Source organism: Rissa tridactyla, chromosome 6, assembly GCF_028500815.1.
Source record: "Rissa tridactyla isolate bRisTri1 chromosome 6, bRisTri1.patW.cur.20221130, whole genome shotgun sequence".
Classification (NCBI taxonomy): Eukaryota; Metazoa; Chordata; class Aves; order Charadriiformes; family Laridae; genus Rissa; species Rissa tridactyla.
In genome coordinates this window covers 63,374,356-63,402,306 of record NC_071471.1, presented here as the reverse complement: position 1 = coordinate 63,402,306, position 27,951 = coordinate 63,374,356, and the positions used below count along the sequence as shown (strand labels likewise).

Sequence of the window (27,951 nt, the reverse complement as noted above, 5' to 3'; positions counted from 1 at the left end):
AAGCCAAGATGTTCTCCCACATGATGGGCACCTTCCTCAGTAGGTTGGTCTGGCTCCCAGCTAAATGGTTAAGATTGGGATGCAGCTTGGAACACCCACTATAACATTTGGGACACTCACTATGATACGTTCCCCTGGAATGTATTAGTAAGAAATTGCCCCAACATGAATGTTGGATTTTGATTTGTTGTTGTTGTCGTATTTTTCCGCCCCAAAAGCCGGCTTTCTGGCACAGGGCTTCTGTACTCATTCCTCACTGCTTGCTCAGGGTTGTAAACTGCCACCCATCGTGTCCAGGCTGTGACAAGCACAGTCTTGTTTGAGAGCCTTCTGGTGATGGAAAAGGCTGCGTGCAATTTTAAAAGATTTTTAAACGGCACGCACGTAATCCTGCGGCCTGGATGCTGCTGAGAAATCATCTCCCACACCTCGGAGGTCATTCTGGGGGATACGGAAAGATGTTGCTCTGAGTCAATTGCTACAGCAGCCATCAGTCTAACATGACAGGCAGGCAAGACAGACAAGCATTGCTCCTAAAGCTCCCTGAGAATAGAATAGAGGAAAAATGTGGTATCTTGAAGTCCATGTATCACATTGAGATACAAGAGGCTCAGACTACTCCATCTATATTGATCTAGACTGACAGTAACTCTGTGAAAGTCGGTGATTTTTTTCCCAGGTTTATAACCTAACCAAAACCAGACAATTGCCTCAGGATCATAAGCCTGATTTTTATTTAATCTCAAGGAGGCCACTTGCATAATTAACAGACTGCATCTTGTAGCAAATTTGCTTAATTTTTGCAGTACTTTTGGGAATTAAAGGGCTATTCCAATTTGAGACCTTATAACTGCTTCACACAAGAACAGAGGTCAGGAGTCACCTGCCCTTTACAAACTCTTCAAGCCAGGTATTAGAGTACTATAACCCCTTTAGGGAGCAATCTGCTAAAAATGGTTGATATATAGGAATGTCAGCCAGGGACCAGGCATTTCTTGTTCCTTTTTAACACACGCTTTGAAAACTGCTCCTAACAAAGAACTGACAGAGGTTCCACTAACTTCTTTTACACCCTTTTCGAAGGAAATAGGGAGAAGGATCACCTGGCTTGCTTGTTCAGTTTCTGTGCTACGAGAAGATATCTGATTACGTAGCTAAATTAACACAAGGACTTCAGAAAAGAATTATGGCAGCAGTTGAATTTCAAGCGCGCTGCAGAAGACACTGTTTTGCCTTTGCCTGAGATTGTCCTCCTAAGACTTGAGCAGATGGTCTGTAACATTTTCTGTCATCATACTATACACATTCTTACGCTGCAAGTAAACGTGGATGTAAATACTTGCTCACCGTTTTGGCAGGTCCCTCTGCAGAGCCAAACCAACGTGGGTTTTGACAGGACTGCAGAGTTCTTTGGTACTAATTTTCTAGACAAGCGGCAGGCGAGGTGACTAGACCCTCGCATACTTCTGAGTCCAGCACTCAGCGCCGCTTAACATCTTATATTAGATCTCAGGAAGAGCAAATGTGCCTTGTGACACCAACAAGCCACGAGGGATTCCCTGAATCCTCTTCTCTTCTGTGAGGGCAGGCTGAAAGCTGCGTCTCTTGAATGTACTGCTCCTATTTCTGAAGACCCGGGCTACAGCTGGCCCGGTCCTCGTCTGACGTACAGAGCCTAATGATTTAACCATTTTAAGCAGCCCAAACGTGCTCCCCTTCTAGATGTGTGCCGCGCCCCAGACCCCACAAAACGCTGAAGGAGGAGGGTAACTCGGAGAGCTCTGAATGGACCAGGAGAGGAGAAATAAATAAATCCTGCGGATGATGCAATCGTGTGATGCAAGGGTACCACGCTCTCCTCAGGCAGGAAGGTTCCCCCTGAAGGTCACTTGGGGGTACAGCATCAAGCCGCTGGGAAAGCGCCGGCTTTCTCATCCTGTCCTTTTTAGCTCAAGAAGAAAGGGTTTCTCAGTGCTCACACGGTGAGGACAAAAGTAAAAGGTCCTAAACACTGAAGGCTTTGTACATGCCCATCTGTCGGTGGCACAGTCACTGCGCAGAATGAGGGTTCCCGAAACCTCAGTCGAGCCTATACTCCCTTTTGAACACCCAAGAAGACGATACCGCACAGTGCTGAGGAACTACTTCAAGCCTATGGTCTGACAGTCTCAGGCCAGACTATGCTGGAAAGAAAGGGAAAATGTGTCTAAGCAGGAGCGGTGCCTCATCAGGCTTAACGAGATCTCTGAGAAGCATTCACAGCTACACCTGCAACGGCAACCAAAGGAAGGAGCGAGGTGGAGCCCAATGGAAAGAAAGGATGATCAAGAAAGAACAGGAGGATCTAAAAAAATGTCCTTAAGTACATATTGCTAAATAAGTGAGCACACGTATTCTCCACTGCTGAAACGGTGGAAGAGCACAGAGAGCTGCTGCTGCTCTAGGCTTCGCTGCAGACTCTGAACTGGCTTCTTCCCATCCATCCGCGTAAAAAACCAGATTCTCATAGAGGTAAACGTTGCCATATACAAAGCACACAGTTTATGTGATTTACAGCAAAGTAGGATATTTATGGTGAAACAGGCAGTGATGATGACGATGATGGAAGAGACAGGCTTCAACGAAAACAAAGAGTGTTAACACTAAACATAACTGTCCTGACATCTATCTTACAGCTGCTGGTCCCCAAACCTGCAGGGAAGTCTACCTGGAAGGTAGGGAGCAGTGTTTCTTCCAGAGTTAAAGACCTTGAAAGTTTCAGGTGATTTTTATTTAAATTTCTTAAAAAATAATCAAGATGCTACTATAATCCTGTTAAAGAGGGTTTAGAGCTCCCACCAATCCACAAAACTGTCAAGAATTTATGGGTTTAGGCTTGCAAACACTTACTACTAGACGCACCGCTTACCCTTCATGGAAGAAGAACTTATACGCTACTAGTAAGTGGTTACAATGCTGGCCTCATGTTTTCAACAGACAGAAAAATTCTACCACTTTCAGCTACAAAACACGCTTTCTGAAAGGCAGAGGGGGGAATCAATCTTAAAAAAACTCCATGAATTGATCACAAACTCTAAAACACTTTTTAAAAAATGAGGGGGGGAGGAAAAAAAAAAAAGATAACATGGCCATGAAAAAGCAAAACAATCAAAATACACAACAGTAGAGCGTGGAATAATTCATTTAACCCCACTTGAGAGTAAGACTTTCAAACAAGTCACGCTTTTGGTTTTGCCAGTCCTTCTCTGAAGCTAGGATAAGTCATTCTTCCACTTTCCACTATACTCTCACACAGATAAGCACAAGACACTAATTATTCGTCTTTTTGGTGGAAAGGAGAGGAGCCATACTACGGGAATTTTTGATTTGGTTTAAAAAATAAAATTTAAAATGACCAGCAAGCCAAACAGCATTTCCAGACGCTGGTAAAAGTGAAGGCAAGAGTTTCTTCACAGAGCTCTACTGTCATGCCCCAATTCTAACCTTCTACTAGACCCAGCCAGGAAGCCTCTTCCAAGTGGAGGGCTGGGAATTATCCCCAATAGTTTTAGTATCGCAGAGGGAAGCGCCCGTTGTTGTTACCAGATTGGGATCCTGAGGCACGCTTTCCAAGTAGTGCTTGTGTGCAATGTGTGGTCGTAGTTCAGCAGGTCACATATACATTTCTACAAGCTCTACTACTAAAAAAATTTCCACCTACATAGGAACCTACATAGTTATCCCGTGCGGACCAGCCCGGGTACAGCTGCATATGAAGCTGTCGTTCCTTTCTTGCGAGTTCATAGTATTTTGCTTGTTCTTCTCTGGATAACGCGTGCCACTGAGGTGAAGAAAAGAGAAAAAGACAAAATAAAAAGCACAAGAGTTTTTTTTTTTTTTCTTTTAAGCGTGCTAACAGCTGAGTATATTATTTATATATAAGTACATCAAGAGTTGATTTTCATAAAAAAAGAGATGCATACAGATGATCTGGCATGCTGCCATTCATATTTTATTTATAACTCCAGATTATAACTCCAGTAAACTCAACTGAGTCACACTGTATAATTTACGTTCACTCAGTCCCTTTGTCTCCTGATGAGAGAGGACAATTAAGAAAACTAAACGAAAACAAAGAGCAAGGGAGAGGTCCAGAAGCTGAACCGCTTGTCCTGAGCCAGATCTCAGCTACAGGTTTACAGAAGGTACACCTCCTCCCTCCCCACTGACACCCTCTCTCCTCTCCTGGCTCCCACGGGTGCTGCCACTGGTACTGTACGCGATGGCTTTTTCCTTCCTCATTTATTTTTCTGCCTGTTTTAGGACAAAATGAAGAATCTGAGATTTTTCCATTTAGGGGTCATGGAAATAACACTGAAATAACACTGCTATTAATTAACCTCCCCCTCTTCCCCATGAATGACCCGTCTGGCAGAAAGTGCCTGAGAAAACCAAAAAACAAACCAAGGCCTTTGGTTTAGTAACTTCTCTACCCATTATCACAATATCAGGAAAACACGGTGATTCAGAAGGTGTGAATCCTACCGAGCTTCAGCCCCTGCTTGTGTTTCCCCCTTGTTACCTACCCTTCGACCGAGGATTTGGTTGATGGCTGCGCTCTCTTTCAATGTGCATTCTGCTACAACTTTTGCTCTCATTTCCTTCATATACAACATAAATGCATTAAGAGGTTTCTTTATGTGTGGCTTCTTTTTCTCTTCTTCTTTTTTGGAGTCCTGATGTTTTCTGAAGGGTAAAGATACAACAGTCATAAACCTCATAGTGATAACTCTGGTGAATTAATTAAATTAATCCCCCAATCCCTCTAGCATTAATCCTCAGAAATTAGTCTCTAGAAAGCGGCCCAGGAGGTTCTCTAGGGCCTTCACTCTGGCTGCTGTACGAGAACAGTTTTAAGAGCATTGTAAGAAAATCTCTCTCATATTTATGCAGTATCACCAAGTACCCTCTCAGCCCCTAGAAGAGCCTCGGCAGTACATGGGCAGTCAGAAAAATGGGTTCACGGGAAGGGCTTGACGATGGCAGAGGGAATAATTACACCCCTCCGCCACTGGGAACCGAAATGCTGTCTTTCTGCTTCACTCGTGGAACAAAAGGCAAGAAGCACCAGAAGGACTAGGGGCCGAGGCAGACCAGGGCTCTCCTCGGTTCAAACCTACACTTGGCACCAACTTTCTCTGCAGCTCTGAACAGGCCATTTATGATCTGACTTATTGTCCCCTGCTGTGTATCCTGTATCTCACAGCCCCAGACTGGGCCCTGAGTAACAGGGAAACCGGTCAAGAAGTTTGAATCTTGATCAAGAAAATTCCATTCCCTCGTTAAAATAGATGCAATTAATAACTACTCGTCTATGTTACAGAATGACTCTGAAAGACCATTACCATTATTTTGACACACTTTGGTAGTTAAACCACGTTCCAATCAATTAGAAGAGAAGAGAAAAAGCAATTTCAAAAAAATATTGTACAGCAAAAACATACTACAAAACCCCAGTCTTTTTAAAAGCCACACATGCACAGGTGATGCTTTGGGTGTTCTAATAATAAAACACGGGAAGCAACAACTTACGAGCTGTGGAGTGAGCCGACGTCACTCTGGGAAGATTCCTGTTTGACTGTTGGTGTGACTATGGCCGGATGAGGGATTCCAGTTGTATGTAAACTATGGTGTGGCGGGACCATGTGTGGAGGAAACCTAGAGGAGAGAAAGCTGTGTAAATCGTCAGAATAAAAATGAATGAATGGGGAGGGACGTGTACACACATTAAAAAAAAAAAGCATATAACAAGCACATGACAGCTAGACAAAGCATATGAAAGCTGGCAGCATTAATTAGCAATAAATTAAACATAATGACTCTTCTAATGTCATTAAAGCCAATCTTCCCCTTCATTATCATTACTGACATGAGACATCATGATTTTTAACATCTTTAACAAAAGGCAAATTCAACTGGATGAACTTGGATGAAAGTGGAATTTCAGCTACCTGCAAGAAAATCCACCAGTCCATTCCTTTGCTAAGAAATTATCCGTGGCAACCAAGGAATCAATTTTTATAGTTCTGAATCATGTTGTTAATTTGGGATGACATCTTTTGTTGCATATTGACAGCAAAATAAAATATTAATGCAAACACAATCTAGGTGCATTTTTGATAATCCTTATAGATGCCTCATTAGCTACATTTTGTTGATGGAGCAAAAGAAAATATTTATTTGTGTCTAATAAATTTCTGAGTCACACTGCTTTAAGAGAAGGTGGGAAGATTGTGGAATTAAGTCAATTTTTGACCCATTAAGGTAATCTAGGAAGGCTTAAATTCATACAAAATAACAGTCTAGCCTTTCTAAAGAGAAAAAATGCTGTCAGCTCTATGGTTTATGGTCATATACATGGACAGGCTCCGATCCTGCAACTGGATTCAGAGGGATGTGCAATCCTTCTGCATGAATCTAATTGCTCGGTTGGGGCCACAGCACAAACATGGCACAATCATTCAGACTTTTTACTTTTTAACCAAAATGAACAAACTTCTCAAAAGCAGGACTGACTTCTTATCATTATTTCTCAACAGTGTGGGAAAGGTTTTGCAGTGACTAAGGAAAGCACGCTATGACTGACTGCCTTTCCCTTAGAAAGCCTCCACTGAGGTCAACAGGTTTCCAGGGAATGTGATCTAGCCTAAAAATTTGCTTAAAAAAATAACTTTCCCAAAAATCCAAGGCTAAAGTGACTATGCCAAATGGCAAGGGTTTTTATCACTGCAAATCCCTATCCTCATCCCAGATTTTGAACCCATTTTGCCCAAATAAAGTACCTCGAGAATACTGAACACGCAATAGGATAAAGAATTATTTCTTCTGTCTTCAATATACAATGATTTTTTCTATCAAACGGGATTTAAAATGGGGTGATATACCATGGGTAAGTAGACTGTGTACAAGCGTCAGAAATATAATGGGATTTCTTTATTCTTCTGTCTTATAAATTCCATTACTGAGCTTAACCCCCCCCCCCCGCTCCCCAAACGGTCTAGACATTCCCTACATTCACAAGATGACACAGTAGTACTTTCATGAACAAGAGGTACTGTCCACTACCAGCTCTGAGGATCTTTGTCTATCAGCTGGTAGTACTCAGGGTCATTAGACAGAAGTATTTTGTCTTTGAAGGCAGTGGTGGGAAGAGCAGGGAGAATGTGAAATTGTTCAAACCGGAGAGAACTGCGGCTCCTCCCAAAGGCATGGAGACAAGGAAAAGAGGAGGGTGTGATGGCAGGGGAAGAGGAAAACGGGCAGCAAAATGGTTATTCCTCCACGGATTTCTATTTCTGCTAAAGGCCCGTGGAGGCAAATCTCCATGTGGATTGTCAAAATGCCTTCCCCGCTCTCTCACAGAAATAGCTGGGAGAGAAATGCCTGTTTGGGGAAACGCTCTGGTGCGTGGTAGCTCAGAAGAGAAAACAACGTCAAGGCTGCAAGGAGACCGATGTCCTGGTCCCACTTACGCCACAGAATTGCCTCACCATCAGCAAGACACAAACTGGGCCTTTGTATCATTTTCTTCTGCTCTCCCTCTCTCTATTTTTGCGTGTGTGTGTATTTTGATTGGACAAACTTAAAAGTTTGTTCACGCAGTGCCTGGGGCCTTCAGCCATAGTACAATGCAAACAATAAAAGCTGACAGTTAAGAGCTTTCTTAAAAAAAAAAACCCAAAACTTACAAACATGGGTGAAAATAAAACCCATGGCAAAACCCTGACCTCACTGAAAGTGGTATAAGCATGGTGATAAAAAGTTGACACCCATCCTATCGAATGACTGTCTGTCCTAGGCAAAGAGCCAGTGTTCAAGAGAGGACTGTGCTGCTGGGGCTAGCGGGTTCGGACTGGAATGAGAGCCAGTGACGACGGGACAATGAAGGACGTAGATGGAGACAAAAAGTCCACCTTCAGAGAGCAGGCAGGAAGAGCTGAGCTTGTTTGACATGAGGACACAGTGGGAAGGGCAGCAGGCATATACCAGCAAGGAAGAAGAGCTGAGTGCAGTGGTAGCACAAGGACAGAAGGTATGAGAGCGGACCTGAATAACACTAGACTCATCACTGGAGAAGGGCTTCCGAATATCACAGAAGACTGATTAGAGCTGGAGTTAATGGGGACAAAGGATGGTGCTTGTTCAGCTTCTGAAGAGGATCCCATGACATGTCAATGATAACTGGGTCATAGACTGGCTTCTCAAATGAGGATCTAGTCAAAATTTAACACACACTGCAAAATGAAGTCTGCCTACAAGGTGGATTGCTGTGTGGTCAGGATTTCCAAAGGAAACAAATTCAACAGAAGACAGGGGGTTATTTTATTCATTTATTTTCGACGAAGATTTAAGTACCTCCAGCTAATAAAAAATTGAGGACGGTGAAGAAAATTCTGCAAAAAAGTAACTTCCCTCCCTAATTATGGGAAAAATGTTTTCACAATCACATTTAGGAGGAAGAGAGTAAGTATTTGCACATCGGAGAGTGACCAGATGGGGAGGAAGGGCAGTGGAGGAGGAGATGCCTCGGTATGCACGTTGTGTGAAAGCCTGGAGGATGATGGCAAAGCCCCCACTGACTTCGGCTGGGCTGAGATTTTACCCACTGAGCTCTAAACTTCAGAGACATGGCAGCCTTCAAGAACAGGCAGCTGCAGCTCTGTAGTTATTTTGTTATTTTTGGGGTGGCAGTTTCTCCAAGGGAGTTGTGTGTTTGTTACCAATGACCATTCGTTATTTCACACTGAATCTCTCTCCCTCCAAGACAGAAGGCTACCTAACAGACTTACACACACCGTCCTATGTTAGGAGCTACAAAAACATGCTCCAGAACCCAACGTCACTTGTAGAATCCCATGGACTTCAGTGGGCTGGGTGGTGGTTTCGCCCAAAGTCCAAGTGCCTATTTACTTCCATGTAGACATCCACTCACATGGCAATACGAGTAGGGGGAGAGTGTTAATTTTTAAGTTCCTGGATACACTCCAACTTCAGTAATTACATTCAGCAAAAGTGAATTTCCCCTGAAATTTCAATTACAGAAGGTATTTTCCACTGTCACCACTTAACTGCTGTGCAGCGTTTGTCTGGTGTAATTCTGTTAAATTATTTCCTGATTTCTTCTCACAGCAGTTGTTTTTTCATAGTGGGTCCACTGTTTGCCCATCAGTCAGTTAACCCTGTCTCAATTTACATTAAGAGCATATTATAGAGGGGTAATGAAGGATCAAGAGATGTTATAAACATGTTGCATGCTCATGAAGTGAGTGGGGCGATGCTACAAGCCAAGAAAGGAGTTGCAAGGCGGTTAAAACAACCTGAAGACACTATCTTAATAGTCTAAACCGTTTATGAAAATCACTATTAGTCACCCATTAACCTTTTATAAACTATTCATAAGCACACTCTAACTAATGAACTATAATTACTAAGCTTAGGGAATATGCAGGGTTGGGAAGCATTATATGCTCCAAAGGTCTATACCATAACGCAGGCAAAGATGGGAAACGCTTTTAAAGGAAGGCTCTGGAAAAATGCAGACGTCGTTTTGGGGGATGGAGGGGTCTGCCCTGACTTCAACATTTGAGCAGAGGTAACACAGCCACCCTGAGGCTTGTACCAGGGGGCTCCGCGGGGCTGTTGCCCCGAAGGCAACCATGAATGGCAGCGTGTCTGCAGGCAAGCGTGGGCATCCCCGGGCACGCCAGCCCCATCTCCCAACTAGGCTGGCTACTCAGGGGCAAGGGCTGTCCCGTGCCTGAGCGCCGGCACTCCAGCTGATACGGCCGGGCATGAGAAAACACGCGTCGAACCACGTATCAGAGCACAGTCTGCCCAGAGGGTGTTCCCACGTACGGGAAACCAGGAGAGAAGTTTCTGGGCTGAAACAAAGGATAAACATCTTAAATCTATTCATCAGTCTGCGTGTGCGCCTGAGCATGTGTGCGCGTACGGGCGCGTGTCAGAGAGAAAAGAGAAAGGCTGTGCGCGTATATGCACACCCCTCACCTTCGCCTAAGACATCCCCCCGTGTTTTTTTCTCTAGACAAGTATTCCATGAATTGCAATAAACACCCTAAAAATTCTAAGCAGCTCATTATACACCACTGTCTCCTTTTATGGCTCCAAGCCAGAATATAATGATGAGTCTTAACTTGTTAAGGACAACTAATTTTTTGTTCCTGGCTGTCTCAGGGGCTTCTCTCTTACTCACTCTCACTTTACTTCACTGTTGACATGTTTCTGTTAACTGGATGTCATCTGCCTGCCTTGATTTTATGCACAAGCAGTGGGATGCATTTTTCTGTGCAACAATTCTGCTTTGAGTTGCATTAGATTTGTCATTATTCTCTCATTTTCCCCTTGCACTTGTAACATTTCATCTATTCCTGCCTTATTTTTTGAGCCACGGTGCACCCACATTATGGTTTATACATGATCTTGCTCCCTTTGAAGCCGGCGGATTTCAGAGCCAGCCCTCGTCAGGAGAAGTGCCTGCTACCAATTTAGCAGGCTGAGGGCCCCGAGCTCCAACAACTCAATCTAAAGGGGGTCACAGGGTGGCACAAGCGAGTGTCAGCAAGTGCTGTTTAATTGCCAATCTAGGCTTCTCCATGGTGTTTAAAGTATAATGACCCATCACTTAATTCTGAGAAGTCCTGGCCCTGCTGCTGAATGGAATGAATATCAAAGGATGTGCTAGAACAGGGCAAGGAGCCTACATTTCCTATAACTGCCATAAGTATAATAGACCTCTACTTCTGTCGTCCCATTACCACAATAATGTATTTAATTTGCTGTGTACTCTTTTTAACTAGATACCTTTCATAAAGTCTATCTTGGGAATATAGCCTCCCCCCCCCCCCCCATCTCCCCCCCTCCCTCAAATGACTAGCCTCTCTAATAATAATTAAACTAAATCAAGCTCTACTTTGCCTCACACCATGCCTGCAAGTCCTTTATAGATATTAAAAAAAAGATTAAATGGAGGGAGGGAACCATTGTTTAAATTTGCAGCTCTCTCCCCAACCCAGGACTTTTCCTCTCCCGTGCTGTGTCTATTAATTTTTTTTTTTTTTAAAGTTGATTTTCCAGTTGTCTCTCTATCTGGTTGGAGCAACATGGGCAAATTTTAATTTTTTGCTTTTACTCTACTTATCTAAAGCACACAACACACCATTTCCCTACCCATTCACTCAGGAGCTCTAGTTACAGGTTTCCGTTTCTCAATGAGGTGTGTTCCCCCCCCCCGCCCCAATCTTTTCCTCCTTAAATCCTCTACACACCGACCTTCACATATTAAACTGTAGAGCTGGAGAGGAAGGGACAGAGCAGGGAAGGGACGTGGAACTTTGCTATGTAATGCATGCTAATTTAATTATGTGCCATCATCAAAATGGATTAGCTGTTTCAGCCCATCAGGAAAGTCTAAACCTCCACCGATTTAATTAACCAGACTGAAAATCAGATGAACAGAAAATAAAACTATCATTAGGAGCAATTAGTGATTACTTAAACATAGTGCTGCCAACCGGTTTGTAAATAAAACTAGCAGCCCCTGGAAAATTAGATGGAATTAATTGGAGGTAGGGAGGGGGAGAAATATATACTTCTAAAGCTTTAGAGGGTCAGGCAGGCCCTTTTATGTCGACTATCAGTGTTTGGAGCTTTGGTAGGGGAAAACACAGTGCAATAACCTTCCTCCCAACTCCGCTTGAAGAGCAGCCCTCCTCCCTCCCGAGCCTCCCCTCTCGCACACAGAGGGCTGCTCTGGGTGACAGCCACCGACAAAGCAAAAGGCGTCACGACTTCTCCTTCTTGCTTTTTCAACGTCACATTCTCCCAGCTTTTTCATTTAGTTCGGCTTTTAAAGCAGACTTCCCGCTCCTCCACATCTCCCTCCAAAACAAATTCTTAAAGCCCAACGACAGCGCTAGGACACCTTTCTCTCCTCAAATGGGAAGGTACCCCTAGTCCTCTCCTCCTCCGCCCCACCGAAAAACTAAGGATGACTGTTTAACTGAAGTGCTTTCAGAAATATGCTTCCTAGATGGAATGCCCTCCTCTAAAGAGGGCGGCAGGAGGAGTTACGTTTGCTCTCGATTCAGGACCTCAGCATTTAAACTCACCTTGACATGGAAGCATTGACGGTCAGAGCTGTTGGGTAAGGGTGGCGGAAACCCCCTGTTGTGATTGGGTACACTGGCTGACCTTGCCTGGCAAAAAAGAAGGGAAAAAGAGAATGAGAGAAAGAAAAAAAGGTTGGTTTTTTTTTTAAAAAAAAAAAAAACACAACAAAAAACTTCTCTCTGCACAGTAAGCTTTATTCTCATTTGATCAGAACAAAAATCTTGGGGATTGTACAGCAAGGATCAAAGGAAAGAAACACAGAACAATTTGAATGCCATAAATCTGATAGGAATGGCTAATTAAATTTTATAACCTCTGCTTATGTCAATAGAGACCCTCTCCCCAAGCTGAAACTAGGTGTTTTGTTGTAATAATTAAAGGCGAAGTCTCGCTTGCTTTAATGGAGCCATCACACTAATTGAGGGCTACACATCCAAAGGAAAACAATAATGAATGTAAATTTATACCAAAATAAAGTACAGTGAATCAAAGGACTTCAGTTGCGCTTTGGGCCTCTTTCGGTATTTAGATCTCGGTGAGAAAACATTAAATTAACAGAGCTTAATTTGTAGCCTTTTGTCAGATTAACAAGTGTTGACAAGAGTTACCGGGGGAGAGTCCCCAAGAAGTATTGTGGGTAACCAATAGACAATCACACCTCATTACAATAATTAAAAAATACAGCAACATGCAAAACAGCATCCTCATGAAAGACACACAACTTTTTCTGATTGAGGTTTGTCTATGCTGGCTAGTTCTTTTCATCTGTCCTTCAAATACATCATCTGACTGGGCAGGATGCTTTCTGGGGGGGTACTATGCTAGAGACATCCAGGCCAGCTGAGGACAGATGGGCTGGGAAGTTGATGGTGAAGCACGAGTGGCAACGAGAGGGGAAATAAAATCCTTGGGTTACTTCTGCAAAGTTGGCCACGCAACTCTCTTAGAGCAAAAGCAAACGTGACGGTATCATCCCTCAACAAAACCCACTCAGAACAGCTGTAAGAGCTGTGGGTAGATAAGCATGCCACGGGTGTCGACTTGCTATAAACCAGCAGCGATGACTAAATCTTCCTGTGACAGAGGTGGCCATTAGCACCTGCCCGATTAAACCGGCCACACGTGGCAACGTTCAGGTGGGTTTGGCAGCCATGACGTGAGGTTCAACAAGGACAAACCTGTGTCTGGACACGTAAAGATATGCGGCTCTGAGACACAGATGAGCAATGAGGCACAGGTCAACGACAGCCAGCAATTTCTTCCCTTGGCTCTCAGGTCTTTAATGTTACTGACTTTTGGCATTAGCTGAGTGTATTTGTTTTAAATGCTGAGACTGTTACTGTGCAAACTCGAGCTAAGCAGTTGCAGCAGAGGAGTGTGAGCTGGCTGTGCTGCAGCTAGGCCCTGCAAGCAAGAAAGAAGAAAAAAAGGAGCCGACACGCGTTCTACCAGCATTCAGAGTGTCCTACGTAAAAAGTAAATGACCACAAATGAGGAGGAATTTAGGGAGCAACGCTCTGGGTTTTTCCTCTGCTCATGCTGTGCTCTTCTGGAGAAAAGCCTTCTGTGGACAGCTGGTGGACATGCTTCACCCTCAGAGTGGGAGAGCCTCTACCCAAGGACGTTGTGCAACCACCCTGAGAGGAAGGGTAGCCTGCAAAGCCGCCAGAAGCAGGCAGCTGAGGCCAAGGTCTAAGCTCCAGCCCTCCTGCATCCAACCCTTCTGTGCTTGAGAAAGGCCCCCAAAGCCTTTGAGGTCAATCCTGCTCCCTGCTCAAGACCTGGGGCTGTGTGGGGACCCCTTGCTCTCCTATGGGCTATGAACTCCACTTCCTTATGGAGGGCAAACTTGTGAAGAGGTATTTTAGCACAGCTGGCCAAACAACCTCGAGCAGGAACAAACTATTTCTAGCTTTGGGCAAATTCATTTCTAAAGAAATAAGATCTCCCCAAAATTGATGAGGCCCGTTATGTGAGAAAAATAGGATAATAGTCTCGATTTATAATGCAGAGAAGCGTTGTAACCAGCAACACAAATGTATTTTATAAGTATTTAAATCAAATATACTGTACAAAAGGCCTAGGCAGTGCTTAAGTGCATTATAAACCCATTGCGGAGATGGCAACATAAAAAAAAAAAACAAAATAAGGACTCAATTACTGGAGGGAACCTCATACCCAACAAGGCTCTGCAAGTGGGATACAAGGAGCTGAAAAGAAAACAAACCCCAAAACTAACTTTCCACAGCTTTTCTCTTAGCCAGTTTTAAAGTAAACTAATTCCTCTTTCTTGTTTGCAAGAAAATTCCATTCCTCAGATGCCAACTGCTCAGCCACATCTCAACCAGGAATGCTGCTCTCTGGCCGATGTGAAGCTCTACTGTTTCGCAAGAAAAAATGAAAGGGGTTTCAACGGGGAAGGCCAATGAAACTTAAAATCGCACACTTATAGTGAGCATGGCCCTGGTAAAAAAAGAGTCTATGAGAACCACCAGGAGCCCCCAGAAAAGCAAATCTGAGAAAAATCCATGCGGTGCAGTGTAAGGGCATTAACAAGAAAAGGACGTTTCTGCAGAAGGGTTTAAAAATTCATGTTTCACGAGCCATCGGCTGGTTGAGATGACATGCAAAGCTGTGTCCAACTGCTCATGTTTGTTTAAGACCACATGACCTGGCATAAGTTTTAATTAATCTTCATGAGGTGGGTAAATTCATAACCACTCAATGAAGTGGCAGTTGGCAAACAGACTTATCTTAATGCACACATGAATGCGCACGCGTGCACGCACACGATTTTTAACATAAATTTTACACATCAAAAAAAGAAAAAAGGAAAATAAAAAAATGGAACTCCTTACTGTGGTACTAACCATCCTAGCGGATGGGGGATTTGTCCTACAGTGCCCGGTGATAACGGATAATAAGGAGATATATCTGGAGGATGTGGAGGCCTTGGAATTCCTATGGAAGAGAAACATAAAGCAGCGTTAGTGTTGAGATACTGAAAAAAATAAAATGTAAGGAAAAAGCACATATATTTCTAAATTGCTATCTATGCATTTTTACTACAATACTCATAACTTCACTTTGGATTTCCAAGGGCTCCCTTGGTTTATAAAGTGAGCCTCTTGGCATCTTGTTAAATGCGATTCAACCAGAAAAACTGATATTATTCGCTCCCTCGGTCACCTCTCCAATCAGAGATAATTATTTTGTTATTTAGGATGAGAATTTAGGAGTCTCAGCTATAGTTTTGGTGTGATGCTGTGCTAGGTGCTGTCTTAAATGCTCAATGGAAAGATGGTCCCTGTATCAACTTCATGGTTATTTTAGTCTCAAAGTCACCGAAAGAGCCCAAGCCCTGCCCATACTTTGACTGTGCACTCCATAGCGTGGCATTATTCCAAAGTAACCTCCAAAATGAGCTACAAAGTCATTGTAATTGCAAATTGTGTTTGCTTTTGAGCAAACCTAGGAAACCTTCCCAACACCTAGGAGTGGAGAACCCTTGGAAGCACTTGGTGAAACGGGGAGCAGATACCAAAGGTGTGCGGGGCAGGACAGGGAGCCCATCTGCCCTCTGAAACCAGTGCAGTTCCTACTTGGAGAGCAGAAACCAGCTCCAGACGCAAGCCTTAAATCTCAGCGCTCCTTACCTTAAGAGCAAGTAGGAATTACTCAGAGGAGTAAGGGTTACAAGACTGGGTCTTTCAATTAACAAGCCAGAGCACAATTACACAGCAGAAGCAAAATTAAAACAGAGAGCATTAAAAGGAAGGGGTACTGTATTCGTGGCTAAAAACTATTTTTTTAAGTCACTCAGGAAGCTTTTAATCTCTAAATTAAATCTGCTTGTGTGACATTTTCATGCAGACATTGCTTTTTCTCCATTACAGAACCCAAACAGATTAACTGGGCTTTAACCATCCAGCGAGCTATTTGAACACTTGAAAGAATGTTCACAGAAGAAAAGTAAACAGTCTACAGACGTTAATCATATGTTTTACGATAACCATTTAAAAGCTATTCCCTGTACTGCCATTATTTAAATGAGAGGTTGACTACGCCATTCACTTGCAATATCCAGGGATGGCGAGATGGATTCCTTTTAAGCCATGTGAAGTTAGCATTAAACACAATTAAAAGGGGGTCCCCAACTGAAGCAGAGGGAGTGAAAACCAGCTAATGCACGGCCTCGCTGAGGGGCTGGGCTTCAGATGAATTGTCTGCATACGTTAGGGCCGACACAGAGCGATTCCTTTGACGTGAATTCAGTTTCTGATGTACTTTCCAATTAACTAGCTGGGATTTGGATTAACAAAAACAAAACCACCGTCACTAGGAACTCGGTGCAGCCCAAAGAAAGAATATTGACACTGTTTGACTTCTCTGGGCCCTCAGGTTAAAAAAGGACTCTTAAAAAGTTAGAATAACATGTAAATTCTATTCTATAACACCAATAAATCTAGTCAGGGTTTTATGCGGTGCTCTATATTCAAGCAGACTGCCCTTCAGGCTGAACTGAGAGTTGGGTAGACTTACATTGGGGAAAAGGGTTGCAAGGATAAAGCTGGAGCTAAGTAGTTAGAGTGGATGAAAATTCAACATTATAGGAGAAAAACGGCTGAACTCCTGACACAGAAACAATGGGATTTGGGGAATTAAAAGAGATTCATTTTGAAACCGGTCATGACCCACCACCTTTAAAATTCCAGCTGCAATTTTGTAAGTGCAGATCACAGAACGTACATGTTTAACTCTCTGGGTCGTGCATGCAAACCAAGCACTTGGTAGATCCAACTACTAGATGGGGTATCATGCTCGCAAAGAAACACACCTGCGAACGACCCCACACATGCAACTCTGGTGTCACCCTGCCAGAGCTTTATGAAAATTCACTCAGTAGGTTTCCTTCTGAAGCCTAATTGGCTTAAAAAGAAACTATTTTGGTCGTGTTCTTGCATGTGTTTGACATTTTACATGCCCCCTTTGGTGCTCCAGCATGGGAAATCCTTCCTCCCGCACTCTTTTCCCCTAATACGCAAAACAAAGATCCACCCACCCACTCTCAGAAGAAAACCCCAAACTATTTCCCACCTACCTGTTTTGGGATCTACGTCGGCTGGTAAGTGTGGAGGAGGGTTTCCCGGTGTGAAGTGCTCATTGCTGTACGTGATAAGCGGCGTAAGAGGGTGTACATGGTGTGGGTGCTGCACAACTGGCACTTTGTTAGACTGTCAAGACAAAAAGGTCGATGGCGTTAGAGGAGTGCTGGGCACCCCCCACTGCAGCACGAGGCATGACATAGAGAAATTTGAGGATTTCAACACAGTCCTCAGACTTTTCCAGATCCCGTCTTGGTGTCCCGTCTTCCCACCCTCTTGCTTAAAACCTCCTCACACACCTTCCCTGCTCTTGACTTCCTTTAATCTTTTTGACCCGTCGTGCTCCTGTACAGAGCAACAGCAATTCTTTAAAATTTTTCCTTTTTATTTTATAATCTTGCGCTTCACCTCGAAAATGCAGGCAGACTCCTCAGTGAGGGGCTGACAGAGTCCCCCATTTAATTAGCACGAGACCCAAATGCTCACTGACCTGTAGGTCTTTTCCTTTCCCCTTCCTGTCCTCGCTTGCAGTTCTGCATTTTACTGCTCATTGCAAATACTCCAGATAAAAAGCCTTTGTAGTGCTAGAGTATTCCCTTCATCAGCAAGCATTAAGCTGACAAGCGATCACCTGCATATTTTATATATATATATTTTAGAAGAGCTGATTAATTATCAATTCATCAGAGAGCGCTAATAAATGGAAACTGGATACTGATGAATTAGGCTACTAAAATATTCAGCTATATAAATAATGGCAAAAAAAACCCCAGATAAAGCCATTGAAATTAACACTCTTGCGGGGGAATAATCACGCAGATATCATGAGGTTTTCCCTGTCACATTCCTAGCTCTGGGGGGGAGGAAAAAAACATCTTTTAACAACAATAAAAAAAAAAAAAAAAAAAAAAGAGGAGTGAATGAATGAAAGAAAAAGGCAGGCTGAACTGCAACTTACCCTTACAAGATCACAAAGGAAAAATTAAGCTGAAACAAGCGAACTGCTGGACCATTTACTGCGAGTAATCCAATTGCAAAAAACCCTATTCCCCATAGAGGATTTTCACTAAAATCCTACAACAGGGACATTTAACCAGATTAGGTACCAGCAAAGATAAAGAGGCTGGTATTAGATGATGAATGGATTAGAGTCAGGTTTCATTTTAGAATGTGTCTTCATTTCCTTTTATTACTTTAAGTAAGGAACAACTTGCATTAACATCAAGTAAAAGGAATCACATTAAAATAAAGCAGTGATAGCACGGCGGCCCCTGATAGCGCCGCTGCCGTTCAGGGTCTGCCAGCGCTCTCCTGTCCGAGTCCGGCTCCGACCCCACCGCTCACTCCCCAGCACCCCCAAACACGCACCCTCTTTAGACAAGTCACTATCTGATCTCGCTTCGAACGCTGTGAGCTGCCCTTAAAAGCATTTCAAAAATAATTCAGTTATTCTCTGAGAATGATTTTCTAGACAGGGGGGAAGGAAGAGGGAAGACAGACTGAGAGCTATAAGGAAAAGAAACATCAGTCGTCCCCTGCATGAACAAGAAGTCCTTCCACCATGCTTTGGTCAAGCTAAGCTTCAGCTTTGGCTCCTGCAGCCACTCTCACCCCAGGAGACCCCCCCCAGCCATACGTCGCTATTTGACTCATCCCTTGGATAACCTGCAGAAAAAGTGTGCATCCAAGAGAAGCAAGCCAAAGAGCAGTGCTTATGCTTCCCACAACTTTTACCCTCTGCATTTCTTTTTGCAGCCCTTCCGTGGAACAATTCCCCCCTCCAATACCACACTCGTAGCACAGGAGAGTCCCGCGTCAAGTGGCCGCAATGCATGACAGAGTGGAGTCGTGACAGCCAACGCTACGAATTACAGCACGTTGTGTTGGATGGGTTGTGGGTCAGGTCTTCTGCCAGTTGTACAACCAAGGACAACTTCTGGCCGTGCAAACCCATAATGGTTTCTCAATCAGTAGCTATGGGGATTTAGCCCTTAATTCAGAAAAGCTGAAGGAGATGCTCTAACCCAAAATCTGTTCTTTTTCCAAGCGAACTAACCAAAGCAGTCTGAAAGTAACTGATAGGTTTGGCAAGGGCTTCACGTAATAAATCATATTACACACCATGCAAAGTAGCAGGCAGCTATCTACTCAACAACACATGGCATTATCTGCCAAATGACCACTGGACTTGGTTCACAAAAAACAATCATGCCCAATAAGAGGGATTTTTGCTGGCCACAAATTGTGTGAACTTTTACCCTCTTTTAGGTGACACCAAGTGTGGCTGGTAGCTGCTATAGCTCTGTGCTCTCCCAACTCTATCTTCACCACCACTGTAAAAAACCCTCACCCAGATCCTAACATTGAGGGCTGTCTTCCACGGAGAGCTTATTTTCATAGAAACTGGAACTGGTTAGTTAAAAAAATAAGTAAGTGACAGAATAACATTAGGGGGTCAGACTTAAGCCGACAAACAAGAAACAACACGTGAAAGGAAAGCTGGACTTACACGCCTGTATCACCAAAGCCAGATATATTATAGGGGGTTACATGTGAACTGTGGGGAACTACCACCCACTGCTTTGATATACCAAGACCCCCCACAATATCTCCACGTAATGGCAAAAGTGCTAAGTTATTACGTATTTTACTTAACACCTTTCAGAGAAAGATAAAAAGCAAAAAAAAAAGTTAAAAATCACCAACCAAGAGGAGTTTGAACCTCAGTCTGCAAATTCTTCCTCAGGTTAAGTAATTTTTATTTGGACGACCACTCTGCACTCAAACAGACAATTCATGTAAAGGTACCAGATGTAAGGATAGGATACTTTTTTCCCACCCTGATGATGCTGGGGCAGAGGTGTGAGGAGGATGTACCGGGGGAAAAGGGGAAAACTGTCACCTACACGCTCAAAACCATGCTCTTCGGGACAGAGGAGTGTGATCCACTGCCCCTGGAAACCGGTCTGCATTTGTATCACCATCCCAGGCCAGGTTTGTATTGTTTTGCATTGCTTATCACACACTGGGAAAAGGGACTGAATGTCTGCTCAGAATAGCACGCACAATTTGCAAGCAAGCTAATCACGCATAACATGCTAAATAATCTCCTCTTTGAGAGCAGCACTCCTAAAATTAACCAAGCTTCCTTGGAAAAGAGAAAAAGAAAGGACTAGCTGGGAAAGAGCAGGATTAATCCCGCACACGCATCTTCCTTTGAAGTCAATGGGAGCTCTGCCTGAGTAACAAGTGTGGTCCTAACCCCATCCACTGGCAATGAAAGGTAAACCACAGAAGCCATCGATAGGAGACACCTATTAGCTGACCTTAGCCATCCCTCTGCAAAAGGCCCTTCTCCGACATACATTTGCGAGTACTTTATCAAGGGCAGTTTTAAGCTAAAAGCCATTGTGAGATGCAGGAATTTCTCTGGCAACTTGCAGAACTCCATTTATGGCTATGTCGGGCCCAGAAAGGGGAGCTGCACGGGTACGCGCAGATTAGCATCGGGGCAGGCGGTAACAGGACAGGACCAAGTGGAGATTTCTAGAGAGAAATCCCAGCATCTACAAAGTACCAAGTCATCTGCTGATAAATCACTCCTCTCCGCTGAAAAGCTGGGGTCTCATACGCTGGGTTAGAGGGCACGGTAAAGAATTGCAAAAAAACAACAGAAGTTTGCTTTTCTTGATAACCCCCGCCTGAAGCAAACCAGAGGAAATTGTCCCCACAGGGACTCAACTACTAAATCTCTCTATATGAATTTGAAATGCTTCTGGGAGTGCTTAAACACGGATGACTTTAAACAATAATGGAGCTCTGGAATGGAAAAAAAAAAAACCAACCAAACAAACACAAAAAAACCCAAACAAAAAACCCCACACCAAAACCACGACAAATTTTGGACTGATATACGTTTGAGAGGGATACTGAGATCCATTTAGCCTAAGTTCTGATAGGTGCCTTTAGGGAACAAAAAAAAAAAAAAAAAAACAACAAAACAACCTGAACTTCAGATTTAAACTGCAGGGGATTGTGTGTATAAATTGCTGTGTATTAGTGTTTGTTGCATGGTAAGGACATTTCATTAACAGGATGAAAGATGCTTCTATGCGTATACAGCCCAATTTAATACACCCCACTGATGAATACTCCCCATTTATTGAAGAAGTTAATACATGCTGTATAAATCAATAGTTCCCAAGTCTCTGAAAGCAACATAAGACTTGCACGAGATGAAACATTGTATTGTTGTATTGTTGAGCACACAAAGAGAAGCCAACCTTTAAATAGGGAGTTTGTTACTGCAATTTCTGTTTGCAAATTCGTAGCTTGTTTGGCTTTGGTAATAAAAACATGGTATCAACTCAAGACAGAGAAAAACACGCCGGAGAGGCGAGAGGATATGTCCTCGCTGGGATAACGTGGTGTTAAGCAAAAGCAGGTCTGCAAAAAAAGCCACCCAGTCTGAAAACAAGCCATCGTGCCATTGCAGCATGGGAGGGAGGGATGGAGGGAGATCCCACTCCCATGTGTCCCTGGCCAAGGCCAGGGCAGGGGGATGCTCCTGCCCCAGCACAGCCTGGAACGGCCCCTGCCAGGGAGGGACCCCCTTCCCTGACCCAGGGCAACCTTTTACGTGTCCTTAAAGCCTCAAGTTCTGCTCGTCAGGCAGAGACGGGCTACTGGGCACCCCAGACCTCTGGAGCGCTCTCTCCCTTTCCTCCTCTATGGGTAAGGGAGGAAGAATGAGAGCTCGCCATTCACCTTAAAACCCATTAATCAACAGACACTGAAAACAAATGGAGCTAGAGCTCCGCCTGTCTTTTTTGCCATGTTCTCTCTCCTCTTCCCCATCTCCCCCAGTTGCTTCCCTTTCTGCTGAAGAAAGATGGGCCCTGAAAGTGCCTTTATGAGCATAATACAATAAAACAAAAGCAGCACAGAAGAGGGTTTGTCAGCCTTTTCCCCTCCTCCAGGGTGGATGCAGGAGGTCGACAGTGGTCTTGAATTAGCAGGCCCTCCTGGAGTTGCTCCCTGGGCTTAGCAAAGGGTGCCATTCAATACCAGTTCGTATTAAAAAAACAGGTTTATAACTTGTCTCCCTGTATTTTCCAGATGGTGCTATTGCAGTTATGGTGACTATGGCCAGTGAAATGCTAACAGATGTTCCTGAGCTGCTCTGCAGCTCCAAAGATGCTCGTAAGAGGACAATTTTGTTTTTTTTTTTTTTTCTAAAGGTTGATCTCTCCTTGGTTCTGCCTAGGAATGACACCCCCCCAAAATCAAAAAACTAAGTTGCAAGAAAAGGCAAATCCCCAAATATTGCTGCAAATATTGGAATATTCTTCCGTCTCCAGCCAGGGTCACACCAACACCCAAAGCAGAGTGCCCGTCAGGAAGAACCATTCTGGCCCCAGGGGTCACCCGCATCAGCGGCTGCGCCGGGTGGCACCCCCAAACTTCAGCAAGGAAACTGCAAACCATTACAGTTAACTGAAAAGCTAAAGCCAACCAAACCCACCAGCTATATGTAATTTGGTCCTCATCCCCTTCCCCGGCATAAAAATTCAGTGCCAGCGACGGAGCGTTTCCTGAAAAGGTGGAAGATTTAATTTTACCCAGCTCCGTGCAGCTAGTGGAGTCGCACTTTATTTTTTTAAGGATGCTTTCACACCTGACTAAGCATTTTCTCCTGAAAACTACTTCCCCTTGCTCCATTACGGCTGATGCAGTGGCCTGAGCCCTTTCACAGTTTAATGTAGCTGATTTCTGCCTAAGGTCCTGCCCTAAGCTAACTGCCCATTGTAGCGGGAGACAAGGCCTCCATTGATAATCACAACTCGCCCTGCTAAAAAAAGGCTCATTTTCTTCTTTCACACAAATGATGACAGGAGCACTGACATCCATGTGCTGGGACAATACCCCCCCCAGACAGAGCTTGACAAAAAAAACCCCAAAACCCAAAAAAAAACCCCAAAACCCACAACAACCCCCCACTGCCCTCCCCTTAATAAAAAAAATGTGATGATAATGGGAGGACCACACTTTTACATCCTTTTGCTTCTTCCCCCTCCCTCCCCAACCACTTCCCAGGCCAGCGAGCGCCTACCTGCTCCTGCAAGAACTGCCGGCTTTCCAGAAAAAAAAAAAAAAAAACAAACAAACAAACCACAACCAAAAATCCCTGCTCTATTAGCAATCTCTCAGATGAAACAACAAAATCAGCTTCCTGGCTCTAAGTGTCCAGCAATTCATTCAAGAAAAGAAGAGAGTTTTTTTGTGTTTTTTTTTTTGTTTTGTTTTCTTTTTTCCCCTTCCCTTCCCTTTTTAACTATGATGAAGTGCCCCCCGCACACTGGAGCACTGAGCCTCCGTGCTTGACATTTTCGGCATCCTCCCCGTAAGGGAGCGAAGGTACTGGGGGGGAGGAGGAAGCAGGGGCTTAAGATGTTCAGGAAATTTCCACTTAATTTCGCCAAAAGGCAATTATGTGAAATGATCTGGTGACAATTAGCACACGCCAAATCCTCTAGCGTAACAGGGAAGGAACTGGGGTTTAGCTATCTAATTACTGCCTGTTAGGCCTTATGCAGGACAATTAAAAACACTAGTAGCAAAATGTTAGTATTAAGTGTGCTCACACTTTGCTTTCAAAGCTGTTGTTGGCTGTAATCTTACTGCTACAGTATTTGGGATGGTTTGGGGTTTTTTTTAAGTAAAAAAGAAAAAAAAGAAGAAGAAACTTGAGGTTTTAAACACAAGTGAAGTGCTGCATCCTTGGGCCATGTGGTGTTCCTCCAATGCCAGGTCAGATCCAGGCAAACACCTGCTCAGACACAGCTGTATATTGTGAGACCCTTTAGCATCACTTGGAGTTACACTGATGCCAGTTAGATTTTACCTCGTTCATTCTCTAAACACTTTATTGATAAAGAGAAAGCACTCTGCTGCGTCTGCTCTGCCTGAGCTAAACACAGATTTGGACACGGGAGTTACCCCAGCTCGTAGCCCAGGAACTGTGGCCTGCAGGTATCCAGCCAAGCCTTATGCTCTATCTCAAAATTAGAGACGATTTGATCAACAGGTGAATTTCCCCGTACCAGGAGGACAGGGCAGTGCTCAGACTTCTTCAACTTTCAGGCACTGAGGTGCCAAGATCTATTTCTTCCATTACAAAAGGAGAGGCACAGTTTCTTCCCCAACCTGACAAATACTCCGTTGCTGCCTTCGCATACTTTAGTTAATTACTAGACAGATATTATCTCTGTAGAGCAGGCAAGCCTCCGTTCATATCTAACAAGGCAAAGAGCAGAAAGACTCAGCATACATTAGATTAACACCAAAAAGCCCCGTTTTCTTAAGCAGTACCAGTACAAGGTGTGCTGGATACACAGCCACGAAGCAGGGAGACTGGTGAAACCTGAGCAAGTCTTCAGGAAACGGTCCTGAGCATAAAGGGGGTGGAGAGGGCAGAGACAGAGCGAGCGCAATAATGAAGCACAAAAATTCAGAAAAGATAGGAAGAAGGAAAAAATGAATATAAAGCTAAAGGCTGCTTGTAATTGCCCTGATATACCTTATTTGTTATGTATTTTGTATGAATACCTACTAATGTAATTTTACTTACTGCCTAGCATTCTCTAAAATCACACATTATAAATGGCTTTAATTCTTGCATATAAAACGCATATTTCAGCACTAGACAGGCAGGAGAAATAGCTCCACTGATTTTGTCAGGGTATCTGTGACTTTTGTCTACAGTAAAATAACCTGAATGTGAGGCTGTTAAAAAACTGCAAGAAATGAAAAAAAAAATTTAGCATGCATGCCTATACCCACTTGTATTTGGCAATTACAGTAATAACAGCATTATTAAAAAACTAACATGCACACACATGCCTTAATATATGATGCCAAGTTTTCAGTACAGCTTTTTGAAATGCAGTATTCACAAATTATAGCAGACTGCTCAATACCGATACACAATATATCTAGCAAATGTATATTACATAGCTTAACAAATAACAAAGCTCTAAAAAAAAAAGTTTTCATTTTTTAATGTGCAAAAACCAATACACGCCACCACAAAACAATTGAGCAATGAAATTAATTAAGTCCAGGATCAATTATTTATTGAATAAATTCAACAAAGTTTCCCTAAAAACGCGATGTTAAATGCACATCAGAACTGAAACACCTTGCAAATATTTTGGAAGCAAGGAAACATGCACATTTTTACAGCGCCGTCAGGCCTTTCGCCCCAAGTCCCAATAAAAAGAATTCCTCTAAAGGTAAAACGCTAACGAGATCTCATCACCAGCCATGTGAAACCTGCGTATGCAACAACATGCAGTGAAAGAAGAAACATTGAAACAACTGTCCTTTTCGATTAATTCATTTTAGATGAATTCTACAAAATTGTATCCCTTGTTTTTATACAAGAAAAGGCAAATAAATCAACTAAGTTACTCAGGCAAAGGTATCAGAGAGTACTGAAGTGACAAAAATCCTCCTCCTGGATCAAGTGACTCTCCGCAAGCTTGGCAGAGTTAGAAAAGAAAACAGCAGAAAACTCAAGATTCCCCCAAACCTCCAGTGAAAATGTGATGCTTTCTAAAATTTTTAAATACATTTCTATTTTCTGGGTATAATTATGTGCATTGTACAGAATTGGCTGAGGGGGAGGTTTACTTTCTGTAATATATATTAATAGGACAAAAAAAGTCTCATGGACTTCTGATAATGAACACAGAACCACTGTGTCAAAACACATATCCTATTTATCAACATTCAGCATTATTTTTCATACTCCTTTATCATAGGGTGAAATCATTTTTATGTGGTGCCTCTAAAATTTTCATCTTTTACATTAAAGCTGAGCTTTCTGAAGAATTCAGAAAAATCTGCGTGTCAACCAAACACAGGATCAAAAGCACCCAATTAAAAACTACTACATACTGTTCTTAATAATTTCAAAAAAAAAATAAAAAAAATTTTGGTTTGTGTATGACAAGAGTTAAATCGTTCCACCTCCAAACCCCCTTAACTGTAACGTTATGTGCCCTGCTGGAAACCAACTTTTTCTCCTTAAAAACAAAACGAAACAAAAAAAAACCCAAAACAAAACAAACTCAAACGTTTTTTACCTTCATGGTTTCAGAGTTAAGGAAATATCGTACTGAACGGAAGAAAGCTTTGAAGTGGCCCCCTCCTCCCCAAAGGAGAAAAAGAAAAGCAAAGCTAGTGATGTCATGGTCAGTGTGTGAGTGTACGGCTGCGGGTGCGACGCGCGGCTGATACGGGCGCACACACTTCTCCCTCGCTGGCTACCATTGTGTTCAGCATCCAGAAATCAGCCCCCGAAACCTGCTGTACACCACGCTCTGAACCCCCCCCCTCCGCCCCTCCCCACCAAAAACACACCCCGATTCCACCCTGGATGCATTAAAAAAAAAAAAATAAAAAAAATCCCCCACCCCCTCCCCCCAGTTTCCATTAACCAAACCCCAAAATTAGGCGGAGGGAAGGGCAAAGAGGAGGAGTGCGACAACTCTGCCCCGCTGCTGCACCATTGTGTCGCGACAAAACGGCGCTCTGCCGCCCGCTCCTCGCCACTGCTGTAAAAATTTAAAGTGTCATCGAAAAGTCACGCTTCCCCCTGCTAAAAAAAGACGATTATCATAAAATAAATAAATAAAAACAACGTCGCTAACAAAGGTCACAGCTGGAGACGCTTGCTTGATTTCTTCCTCCCCCCTCCGCCTTTTTTTTTTTTTTTTTTTTTGATTCCACACAGGAGGAAAGAAAAGGAGAGGGAGAGAGGGGGAGAGGGAGAGAAGTCACATCAGAAGTTCAATGGTCAAGACAGAAAGCGCGCACGCAGAAAGTGCTACTCACCCAGCAATTCAAATTGAGATGCCAGCAGCCGAACTGCTGGAAGAGAGAGAACCCAGAGGCAAGCGCTCCTCCTTTACCACTCATATCTTCCATTCCCACTAAAATTGCATCCCTCGGGTACATAACAGCTTTGTCTTTCCTTCTCTTAACCTCAAAAACTTTTTTCTTTACTGTCTAGATGCCAATTGTGCTGGCTTTGTATTATTTTTCCTTGCAGCTTTTCTTTTTCTTTCCCCGCTCCCCCCCCCCCCCCCCCCCCGCCTTCACTTAAAGTACTGGAAAAGCTGTCTTAAAAGATCAAGATGTCTCCAGTTTTTTGGCCTGGTGTTTTCTGAATGCTCAAAATCCACTGTCATGTTGGCTGTGAGAAGTGTCTTATTTCTAAATTGTCGGCTGCGGTTATCAAAATTTAGAGAAGCTTCCTCTCTTTTCCTATACAGCACTTTACCATCATCCTTCCAGGGAGCGGGGAAAAGACTTTTCCCCCCCTCCGCAGGTATGTCTGCTCGGAAGAGCTAAAAAGCAGTTACCTTGGAAATCAATGACAATGCTACTACAAGCCAGGTTGCACAGGTATTACTAAGTGCGGCGAGGAAACGCCGGCCGGCCGGGAGGGAGCATGATCAGTTAAGTGTAGCAAGCAGTCACTTTATCTGCAAGATTGTCAAATCCCTCAGAACAAATTTCTTAGGGGGAGAGCTGTAAGGAAAGTATATTTTCTTGTCATTGTAACACCGAGGTGACATTTGGCAGACCTTTACCATTAGCTCTGGTCTCT

At 43.5% G+C, this 27,951-nt stretch overlaps 1 protein-coding gene across 20 annotated transcripts in view; it reads right to left on the bottom strand.

The window, feature by feature from the left end:
- TCF7L2 (transcription factor 7 like 2) overlaps positions 1-27,951 on the bottom strand; it is a 182,393-nt gene that overhangs the window by 11,036 nt on the left and 143,406 nt on the right. For 9 of the 20 annotated variants that reach the window (XM_054207124.1, XM_054207125.1, XM_054207135.1 and 6 more), the window contains 6 exons: positions 17,270-17,402; positions 15,027-15,129; positions 12,168-12,254; positions 5,572-5,712; positions 4,566-4,725; positions 3,713-3,820 (listed from right to left, as the gene is read on the bottom strand). In XM_054207124.1, coding sequence (XP_054063099.1) covers positions 3,713-3,820; positions 4,566-4,725; positions 5,572-5,712; positions 12,168-12,254; positions 15,027-15,129; positions 17,270-17,402 — 732 coding nt within the window. Of the gene's footprint in view, positions 1-3,712; positions 3,821-4,565; positions 4,726-5,571; positions 5,713-12,167; positions 12,255-15,026; positions 15,130-17,269; positions 17,403-27,173; positions 27,353-27,951 lie in introns of those variants that run through there. The other 11 variants (XM_054207128.1, XM_054207132.1, XM_054207134.1 and 8 more) reach the window with 5 other exon arrangements.